At 37.5% G+C, this 11551-nt stretch overlaps 1 protein-coding gene across 2 annotated transcripts in view; it reads right to left on the bottom strand.

Annotated features, from left to right (window-relative positions):
* Nucleotides 1-1356: 1356 nt before the first annotated feature.
* LOC114519877 overlaps nucleotides 1357-11551 on the bottom strand; it is a 30580-nt gene continuing 20385 nt past the window's right edge. For both annotated transcript variants that reach the window (XM_028540058.1, XM_028540057.1), the window contains 8 exons: nucleotides 10358-10550; nucleotides 8486-9001; nucleotides 7214-7440; nucleotides 5705-5934; nucleotides 4870-5093; nucleotides 3063-4160; nucleotides 2700-2774; nucleotides 1357-1662 (listed from right to left, as the gene is read on the bottom strand). In XM_028540058.1, the coding sequence (XP_028395859.1) occupies nucleotides 2719-2774; nucleotides 3063-4160; nucleotides 4870-5093; nucleotides 5705-5934; nucleotides 7214-7440; nucleotides 8486-9001; nucleotides 10358-10550 (2544 nt within the window). In that variant the 3' untranslated portion in view covers nucleotides 1357-1662; nucleotides 2700-2718. The remainder of the gene's footprint in view (nucleotides 1663-2699; nucleotides 2775-3062; nucleotides 4161-4869; nucleotides 5094-5704; nucleotides 5935-7213; nucleotides 7441-8485; nucleotides 9002-10357; nucleotides 10551-11551) is intronic.

The following is an 11551-nucleotide window of genomic DNA, read 5'->3' as shown; positions in this document are numbered from 1 at the left end:
GGCTTGTTATGGATTTTGGCGTGTTTAAGCCATTGATGACATTTTATGCCATTTTAAACACTTAGGGACATTTTACAAGATTTTGGGCATCTTAGGTATTTTGAGGCCTTTTTGGCATTTTGGGTGATTTTAAGGCATGTTATGAATTTTGCTGCGTTTTAGCCATTTTTGTGCATTTTAGGTATTTAACAGAATTTTAGGTAATTTTAGGCATTTTGGGGCATTTTAGACATTTTACATCATTTTGGGCATGTTGAGTATTTTGAGCATTTTGATAAAAAAAAATTGTACGCGAGGTAAAATATTGCAGGAAAAAATTGAAACGAAATAAAATTTTGACACAAGGATAAAATATGACAGGACAAAGAGAGCTTTCTGGCGGTTTTATTGACTGTTATTATCTGTGAACTTTCATTATTGGTCAATTTTTCAAAATTTCGAAACTAACTGGAACTATATTCTTTAAATAAGAAAATAACTAGAAATAACTAAAATACGAACAGATAAGATAATGTGATTAAAAAATTCAAATTTCGAAAAATAATGCATGAACGAGGATTTCTATATACAGGGTGTATAAAAAAAATTCGAATCGAAATTTTGCGTGTAATAATGCAAAATATATTTGACGAATTTGGTTGATTTTTGCACCATTGTTAAGTTCATTTATTCCTCTTCAAATGACACGTTGTACGTGTAATTTAGTTGAAGAATGAAGAAGTACTGGTTCGACAAAAAAAGTTCATAAAAATCACAATTTTCCGCCGATGGGAACTGGTCGTTTGTTTTTTTGAAAATTAATCCCAAAGGGTTTTAAAATCTAATCATTACTGAAAACTAAAACGCAAATTTGTCTCAAAAATTCTGCTTAGTCAATGTTCAACGATAGAAGTTTGAAGAAAACATTGCCTCCATTATTTAAATTTGCATTTTCTTTTGTCTGGAGGTCTCATCTCGAATTCCCATCGGCGGAAAAATTTTATTTCGAGCAACAATTTTTAAAAGACGATAACTCGGCCAGTTTTGGTCGTGTCGATATAAGAACGGTATAATCGCAAACTAAATAAGCTAATCTTTGTTGCCATGTAAAATTATATCGTTTACTTTAGTATTTTATACACAGCAGCTTGTCAAAGTTGGATTCGAATTTTTTTATACACACTGTATATAATGGTCCAAAACCCTCGAATACGTGGTAATAAATTTGCGCATGCTTCGCATCTTTGTCCCGTCATCATCAGAGAAAGCAAATCTGCTATCAGGGAACGATTGCAAGAACTCTAAACTCGTACAATTTTATCTACTCTTATCTACATTTCGTTGTTCAAGCTCAAAAAGAAACTATCCAAACTGGTGCTGATTTGGTAACTGAATATAATTAAGAGTCACAATCTTAGTTGATATATATTTTAGAATATATACATTACTAAAGTGCCTTACAGTCGACTAACTACAATTATTACACAAATCGTTGATATATAGAAATACACTTGATTATAACTGCAAAAAATATTTAAAATTACAGTAAAAGAGAATGGTTAACTGTTAACAATTCCGTTTTCATTGAGTTTAAAAACCTATCTAACAAATATTGCACTAGAAATTACTTGATTATAGAAAATGCTTTAAAAAGTAATGTCTTACATATGTTCCTGGATCATTCTGTGAAGAAAAAAGAGTCAGGGTGAGAAAAAATAACTTGATAATATACATTATTACATATTGAAAATAATTCACAGCCTCTGATTGGCTAATAGCCATGACGGAACAATGGAAGGAACAATGTTGTGCTGCCGACATTGTTCAGAGTTGTTATTAACATTGAACAATATTCATTTTCAACAATATTGTTCAATGTTGTTGACAAGTGTGAACAATAATGGCAGCACAACAATGTTCCATGCTGATAAACCGCAGGCTTAGAGTTTTTAGGCGTGTATAAAATACATGTTATACATGACATCAATAACGATTTTTTAATCATGATTGCGTGTTTTACTTCATGTAAGGAAATTATAACGGATCAGCATGCTAATTGTGAATTAGTACCATGAAAAAACACATTTTCGGGTAATCGCGATAATTGCGATGGACTTTTTTCTTGCACGCTATCACGTCATAACGTGTGATAAATCCCACGTTATAATTCCACGTTTGACGTCATAGCAATGGCGAAAAGGAAGCGGAAGAAATGTGCATCAAATAAAGTTGTAATGCTCATTCTTTCAAATCAATAATAAACAATTATTGAATTCAGTTTTCACATGAAATGAAGAATTATCAAGCTTAAGTTTGTTGTTCGGCTTCGGTTGATAACCACAAACCTCAGCTTGATAATTCTTTATTTCATGTGAAAACTGAATTCAATTAAATAGCCCATGATATGAATATCGAAGTACACTTTGTTGTACAAAATCAACTTAACAATGACTCAATTATGATACGCACTTCGCTTCTAATCTTGTTTATAATACCTGTTTAAACTAAAACTTGAGTTAATTAGGGCCTTTCATCCGTAAATTGCATGGCCATTTTGAAAACCGGCTTAGGTGATGATAATCGCGTATAATAATCCAAAGTCGCGCGATCAACTAAAGGCTTCAATTTACAAACGAAGAATCACCTTTGTAATTATACTAAAATGTACTAACTTTGATGTCATCAATATGTAAAGCATTAACATGAAACGGAGTACTTACCTTTGAGAAAGTCTTTCATCTAGATGCAAACACACTCACCATTCTGCCGTGTTGGGCTAGCGCCATTGTCACATTCTACAAATTAGGATTGTAAAAAAAGTTTCAGAAGCAATTCTACTGATTTTGTGTGATGAACGCGTGTCTAATTAGTACAGCCTAAAGCTAATCATGCGATGGCGAAAACAGCTCGGAAATAATAGTACGAGTTGACGTTTTAAAATTGAATTTTTAAAAATCACGAGCACTATTAAACCCTAAGTGTACGAGCAATATCGCATTATTAGTTTATTCACTGCACGAAAATAACTTTTAATGTGATTAATAAAGGCCTGTTTAAAAACAAAAAAGATATTCCACATTTACCTTTCCACTTGCAAAGTGAAATTCTTTTGATTGAACCGCACTCCACTCGAGGAGTTTCGTCTTGTGGTGATCTAAATGCATCTTTTTGAATAGACACGATACCAGCAACATTATCACAATACAGTCGAGACAAGCTGGCTCTTCTGATCTGAACAAGTTGCTCTGCTGTGAAAACACCGTCATTTGCATAGTAGAAACGGTCACCATCTCTAGAACGTAGGAACTGCTCGCGTATGATGCATCGCAATGTTGGACCTACGGTTGCTCCTGGGACTGGGGCCTCGGCGATACCGGCTAACCACAGATCCACTAAATTTGGATCGCCGTACAACCGCTTCAAAATATCTCTGTTGTTTTTGTCCGTAATTTCATTACTCGTTTCATCAAAATTACTTGCACTCGGAAGTCCGCAGTATTTTCTGAATGCATTGTAACCAGGGAGACCATGGTCTCGGGACCTCTGTAGATTCAGCGCTGCAAGGTTCTCTCCGTGCTCGTTTCCACGTTCAAACAAATGTTCCGTGATCTCTGGTGTCAAGTGTACGTCAACTTTTTCTGAACCATTTCCGACAAGCCCCAGCAATATTGGTTCGATCCCCAAGGTTCTCGTGATTGTATTATTGAAGAACAAAAAACGAAGTTTTACAGCCGGAAGGATTGGCTCAAAATATTTGTCCAGGAGTTCAAATCTTGAACGGATGGTACTGTGTCCAAATCTATACGCAGCAGAGGCAAAGGCGTTGGATATGTCTGGTTTAACACTATCATCGTGTCCAGTATACGCAGGAAGCGCGTCTGGACCAAGAATAATCGGCAAATAATCTTGATATACAATCTTTTGTATAATAGCTCCAACGATTTTCCTCGCTTCCTGGAAAATAATTTCGCCACTCCAGTGATTGTTCAATTGTTTAAGCTTTCTTGCAATGCGGTTGTGCTCTCTCAGAAACAGAGTATGGAATGACGTCAATCCTTGCTGTTCATTGGCTCGCAGATCACCAGCCTCGAAGCATCCTTCAATACATATTGGGTCATTGGGATTATCAGGCAAGTACTCTTGCCCATCGCGCAGAGATACACGCATCAGTCCAACGTCGTCTAAAAATAAATCATTCTGTTTACACGCGTAAAAATCATCATGTTGATGCAAGTTGTTAAAAACAGGAGTGAACAATGTTGTCCTGCACCCAGTGAACAGTATTGTTAACAATGTTGTTTAAGCTTTTTGAATCATCAATGTTGTTGCAACTTGTTACAACAATATGCATCAACATTGATGATTCAACAAGCTTCAACAACATTGTTAACAATACTGTTCCCAGGGGGGCAGCACAACATTGTTCACTCCTGATGCGAGAACCTGATCAATTTTTGGCCGTGTAGTAGAACGGAAAGCTAGGGTATACGAGAGGAAGGACTGTCGAACAGTCGAAGGGCATGGTGCTGAGTTGTAAATTCAAATATTGTAAATCTATATTTTTGTAAAGTGTATTGGTAATAAAAATCATTTGTTGGAAAAAAAAATTACTGTCATCATGCATAAGAACGCTTATGTCATTTATACACTTGGGGGTCCCAACAGCGTGCTTATTGGGCATTCAAACTCCAGGTATTACATTGTTATAAGTGATTTCAATGGTTTTCGGTTCTTCTAGGAAACTCTGTATTTTCGGTCTGCATGGGTGGGGAATCCGTCGAAATAAATTTGTCGAGGTCGATTAGTCATCGGAGTCTTTGACCTCCATGCACCTTGACTTAATATTCATAGAGATTATGTAAATAAAGATTAATATCTTAGCATGCTTACTTTCCAAATCTCTTAGGCGGAGAGTTGTGTTTTCTGACGAACCGTAGACATTATTGCCATCAATGACTGCTGTTATGATGTTAACTTGCTCTCTTTTCGTATCTACCGAGTAGTTGTGGCACATTGCAGAAGATCTCACAAATCGTGTGCACGGAGGTTGACCGTGGGCTAACGGGAGTATTGGGTAGCAAGGCGATGCAAAATCGGCGGCAGATCCGTCACATCTGAAGAGAAAAGTAAAAATTATATTCCTGATACTCCAGGGGCCGGTTGTTCGAAAGGCGCTTAGCTTCAACGGTGAATAAGTTCAAAATGGAAAACAAAATGATCTATTTATTGAACAACTGAGCTGAAAAATTTCGATGTAAAAAGTTCAATTGTCAATGAGAGTACATATCAAAGGCATAAATTGCAAGTTCAGTCATTCACAAGATCTATTGGAACAATTTTAAACTTTGGCTTATCCACCGTTTAGGCTAAACGCCTTTTGAACAATTAAAAACAAACTAAAACAAAGGTTTTTATCTATATTAATTGATTCACCAGTCACTCTGAGAAAAACAATACGGCGTTATTTAAAAAATTCGCTTGGGAGTTTGAGTTTAATGAATTATCATAATTTATAATAAATCTGATTAGTATTCGTGTAATAAATTCCACCGCAGAATATAAGACACCAGAACAGTCACTCAAGCTAAACTTGCGGTCTCTATAAAAACAATCTCTATCAAAACAAATCAGTGGGGCATAAGACAAATATATGAATATGCACCCCCTCCACCAGTCTATAGCTTCTAGCAATGTCACTGGGAGAAAAAAATTATCAAATACATACGGTATTGCGTTGCAAGCTGTGCTTCCTTCCCCCCCGGCTGAGAGATCCAAATCATGGTCAAGAAATTGTCCCATTTGCATCACAGCTTGGGTCAGACTTGGGTCAGCAGACGAGGCTACTTCGTCTCTGATGAAATCTCTGCTCACTGCATATGGCGAAGGAATGTTTGGAGCATTTATTTGTCCAGGGAAGCCGATAGGGTCATTCAAGCCATCCGGATCATAGTATATCTGGGAAGAAAAAACCCCAAGAAAATTCAATCGTCACACCCCAAGAATATAATCGTTCTCAATCATGTATATAAAAGCCGGTTGTATGAAAGGTGGATAGCGCTATCCATTGGGTAGTGGTTATTTCAACCGTTCTAAAAATGCTCGAAAAGCGATAAAATTTTATCTTTGGGACCAACAATTATTGAAGAGGATCCTCTATTTAGGAATACTAAGATTTAATCAAAGCTATACCCAATGGCCGATTTTAAAGCGATTGAAAAAGAAACACTATCCGGTGAATAGCGCTATCCAGCTTCCATACAACCGGCTCCAGATAATTAGTTACTCTTTATCCGGAAAACATGTGTGGATTTAACGTATAAAATAAGAGACCTTTAATACGTTACAAAATATGTGCTATATACATATCAAAAGCAAGTAAATTACAGTAACCCTCGTTATATAATAACTACAATGAAACACGCGTTTTGATTGGTTAGTATAGGAGTGCAGGACGAGACAATCTTGCACGGTAGACAAGTTAAAGAAAGGAGTTAGGGTCCCCCGACAAAAAAGCTAACTCTAAGAATTGTAGCAGATTTATAGGGATTTTGATAAATGGTATACGAGTAAATAAGATAATAAGTATAGCATTTGATTAGAGGATTCTTTGGAAGCATGGCCTTGAGTATGAAAGCTTTGATCAAATATGATAAGGCCTGTTACACGATACAATTTTTCTTTCAACGTGCTATGCAATTCTTCTTTTCAGAGATGTAAACTTGAAAACTACCGAAACTTTGCCTTCATTACACTCTCTACAATCTCTAAGAAGTAGAATTGCAATGCAAGTTGCGAGGAAAATTACACCGGCTTCAGTGAGGACTGCGTAACACGGGCTTCAGTGAGGACTGCGATTGAATGATTAGTAGATTAGGGGGGGGGGGGGAGTGAAAAGTGAAAGATAAATTTCGAGGTTACTATTGATTTTCCTGCATTCTGATCGGTCAAGATTCACTGTCTCTCTGAAGTGATGGTCACTGGTCGGGGACTATAGCTTTTTGTTGTTGTTTTTCAACTAAGAAATTTGAATTAGAATTTTTTATGACTTCGAAATTTATGCTAAAACGATTAGTCGATTGTTAACTATAATTGATACAAATTGTTTGATTTCGACGAGAATATTCCTGGATAAGATCTGCCGTACGCGTGGGTTTTACTTTAACCTATAGCCTGTTCATACATATATAAAGCTTTGTAATAATAAATAAACTATCGGTTAAATTAATCTACTTACCGCTTCTAATAGTCTTACGTAAGGCGTGTCTGCTCCGCCAGCCTGGGGAAACCTAAGATTACTGCATCTTCCATCACTTCGCCTATATTTAGCATCTGCTGGGCAGTCTATGACCTCGTTTGTTGCATGACAACCCGATTGGGCGATCAAATGTTGTAAATAGGTTGGGGAGAACAGGTCTTGCAGATGGAAAAAAGCCTGAACTGCTCCTCTGCCATACTCGTTTTCTGCAAATACAAAAAATAAAACGGTCAACGGTTATTATTGCATGCATGAGATAAGTACACGTCCAAAATAAATTACATCTCAAGTTTGAGTGATCCAACCTGAAACTTTATTTGTTGTCTCGATTTGTATCACATGATATTTTTAAGGTCTGTTCACACGATACAATTTTGTTGGACCCAATTCACTTCTCTTGGATGTTTAAGGGTCTGTTGACTTGCAATGAATGTGGGCAACAAATCCACTGAAGCCAATTCAGTAGGGCTTTATCGATAATACACTGCATCCCATACGTCAGAAGTGAATTGGATCGTGTGGACAGACCTTTAAACACCATCGAACGAATGTCTCCAAACGTCCGCTCAAAGATACGTGTAAGGATTTACGATTTCTTAACAAAATACGAGCGACTTTATATCCAAAACGCTGAATATCAAGGGAAGCTTTGTTGGTTTTGACAAACTTGTCAATTATTTCTAGCCACAAAGATTACACACTTAGTTTGGGGGAACAGAAAAATATGTGACAATTCTTTGTCATGTGGGTCTACCCTACCATGCATAAAATCTCATATATTATAGATATGGAATAAGATAGGTTTGGGTATAGGTAAAAAACAAGTGGTGAACAATATCATGCCAAAAATACATAGTCATATTCAATATATCCCCCCATTTCTGTAACCATATAGAGGCCGTCTATTTAACAATTGGTCGCCGATGTGATTACAAGCCAATATTCACTGAGCCGAAGGTGAAGTGGCTTGTAATCAACGAGCCTAAGGCGACTAATTGTTTTAGTATAAATTTCGAGGTGTTTACAAATAATAGTCAGCACAATTTCATAAAAAAATAGAATTATTTCAAATATCTTATTTGAAAAACAACAACAAAAATTGTTCAGACCAGTGACTATATCACTTCAGAGACCCAGTGAACTTCATAGTCGGTCACCCCCGAATTTATACTCTAAGGCTATATAACTCTAGAAAGTCAATCATGCGCCTGCAGTACACTTGCTACAAGAAGTGGACGGAAAATTACTCACCAAATGATCCTATAATTATCACTTCCACCAGTTGTACTGTTCTTTCTTGTGTTGTTGCCTCTACAGCATTACCAGCAATCGGATCATCAGCTGGTATTTGTTTCAGCGATCTGTCCAGTAGCTGTGGTGTTATCTCAGCTGTAGGACCGTAGTTTAGGGTGATAGATTGAGCAGTTGTTTGACCTGTCCGCACAGCTTGCAATGCAGGCAATAACAGAGCATCACCATGATAAAGTGGAAGCACATAAATGACAACTGCAACAACAACCTCCTCAGACGCTATCGTTGCTTTGACAGAAAACCTTGAGTTATTTACCAGATGCACATTTGTCTCATCAACATCTACTGATGTGCTTAGTTCGCCGGTGCTTGGATGAATCCACACAGGGGACGAGCAATCGGTTAAACTGTATCTCACATCTGGATGATCTAACGTGACTGTAATTTTGCCAATTCCTCCCTTCGGGAATTTGTCCGTTAGAAGTATGGCGTATCGTTCCTCTGGGAATCGTAAACCTGGAGAAATAAAAAAACACATTGATATCAAAATTACGCTGTTTCCATCATTAATGGTTACAGAATAAGAACGGAAAATTCCAAATCGAATTTCATCATGATAAGAAAAGGATAAGCTTAAAGAGGACGTTAAGTCAGTTCGGCGCATTGGTTCTGCTCGTTCTCGTACCAGTATGCGAGGTTCAAATTGCTCATGTTTTAAATTTTTCTGAAGATAAACTCTAGTTCAGTTGAAAGCGTAGCGAACCTTAATATGGTGTTAGATATTCCGACAGTATAGCTACAACGCATTTTAAAAAGTATCAAAGTACACAATGAAAGCAAAGCGTTTGTTCACTTGCGAACTAAACTTCTACTTTAACTGTAAATTTGAAGGATTAACTAATCACTTTACAGAAGAAACGAATGAACGTCCGATGATATGATATTGCGATATAAATGGCACTCATTGAAAAAAGGGGTATATTTCCGTTATAAAAAGCAACAGTAGCGGAACATTATTTGAACTAAAATGACCACAACGCCTTCCATGTATTTCCCGATAATTCAGGCAAAGCATGGGATCAATCGATTCTCGTACCTTTCTTACTACGCAGCGTAGCGCAATCATGTTAACAAATAAAATAACCCCCTCCCCCCTTACCCCACTGCTTGCAACTCTGTCTAAACTGATCACTATGCACTTATTATCATTTATAGACCTGGAGCGAGGGGAATTCGACGAAATATTACCCCCAAGGGAAGATATATCCCGAGGGCTTCGCCCAAATTATATATTATATCGAAACAACGTGTAGGCAGCGCAAAAGCTGAAATGGCTTCTTTTGCCTCCATTTTGAAATTGTTGACAACCTCGAGTCGTGTGCGAGGCATTCACGCGTGGTACACGCAAACTCGAATACCCGGGTATTCGACTTTTATAGCATAATGTGAAAAAATTCGATGGAACTCCATGATTAATTTACTGATCACGTGGTACAAATCGAGCTTTCTGATTGGATGATTTACAGTTGAGATATAATATTCTAACTTATCGCACTGTGATAACTGCTTGTGATGCAAATACAACACTCTACTGTATTCTCATGCGCTTAATTCATATAATACTTATTAGTATAAATTTCGTGGTGACTATTGATTTTCCTGCATAATGATTGATCAAAAGTGCTAGCAACCTGTATAGCTTTTTGATTGTAATTTTTTTGAAATTGTGCTGATTTTTTGAAACACCTCGAAATTTATATTAAAACAACTAGTCGCCCCAGGCTTGGTGATTACAAAACTATATTCAAATCGCTTTTGGCGACCAATTGTTAAATATCATCTATCGAGAGAAAATATGAAGAAATATCTCACCAGTAAAGTGATAAATCTTGTCGTTTTGATCAATGGAATAAATGTCTAAAGGCCCAGATGCCACGTGATTTATGGATGGTGGTGCAATGAATTGCTTCCAATGCGTTCCCAATGGACGACTTGGCGTAATACCAAGACGAACGTACATTATCTTCGCACTATTAACTCCATACACATGACCCTCGCTGCTCACCTGTTAAAAATACACAAGCGTTTGAATGAACTTTAGTTTATCTGGATTAAGTGCCTACAAGTTCCATGTCAAATGTGCCCGCACAAATGGTGGTAAAAGGATGTTTTAGTAGCGACTGCAATTACAAGCACGAGAAACGTCATTCGCGAGTTGTTTGCTCACGCCATCAGCCAAAACTCGTAGTCGCCGGGTTTTTAAGTACGAGCTTGTTGGCAAATTTTGTACTCGAAAGAGATCCAGCAACGACCACGAGCTAAAACGCCCTAAAAATAGCCCTCAAGCGCACGCTGGCCGATACCTCAACGACTCTCCATTCGCTATGATTTACCGGTAGGTCAGTTTTGCGGATAAAAAGTTTCTCAATAGAATTCGTCGGCAAATAAAAGTTTTGTGTGCGTTGGCCTTAGAGTTATATATTTATCATTTTTCGTACAGACACATTTTGACCTCGAGCTCTCAGTCCAGATGAACTAATGAATACTCATACATATATAGATCAGTGCTGTGAATATTTGTCAAACTGCTCGATATATCTTCTTGTGACTAATATTTGCAAGATATTAGTAAGCAACAGTCGTGGGAACAGGGTCGTGAATCTTAATCTACCTAATTGCCTAAGGCAGATGTATGAGGTGGGTGTCCTAATTCCGTTTTGCCATCTAAGCGGTGGCGGCGCCAAGTTAAAATGAACGGCAAGGGGGGGGGGGCAAGTACGGGTCAAATAAATATTTTCGGGGTAAATTTTATTATAAGTGAAGCGAACATCGCGTGAACTACTCTCGTTGCATGAAAAGAACGTGGCCAAAAATAGGGGGAAGACGTCAAAAAAGAGGTAAAGAGATCACGCTCTCCCCTCATCCCCCCCAGCGCTGACACTGCGTACACACATATGAACAGAGAAAAGAAAATTAAAGTAGACAACTTCGGTTACATGGCCATTGCTAACTGCCCAGTGTTCATTACTGAATATTTCATCACAGCTATGATACGTCGTACGCGCC

Source organism: Dendronephthya gigantea, unplaced genomic scaffold (genome assembly GCF_004324835.1).
Source record: "Dendronephthya gigantea isolate DGI-Jeju-01 unplaced genomic scaffold, DenGig_1.0 000014F, whole genome shotgun sequence".
Taxonomy (NCBI): Eukaryota; Metazoa; Cnidaria; class Anthozoa; order Malacalcyonacea; family Nephtheidae; genus Dendronephthya; species Dendronephthya gigantea.
The sequence above is the reverse complement of the archived record's forward strand: the minus strand, read 5'-3'. Positions and strand labels throughout refer to the sequence as shown.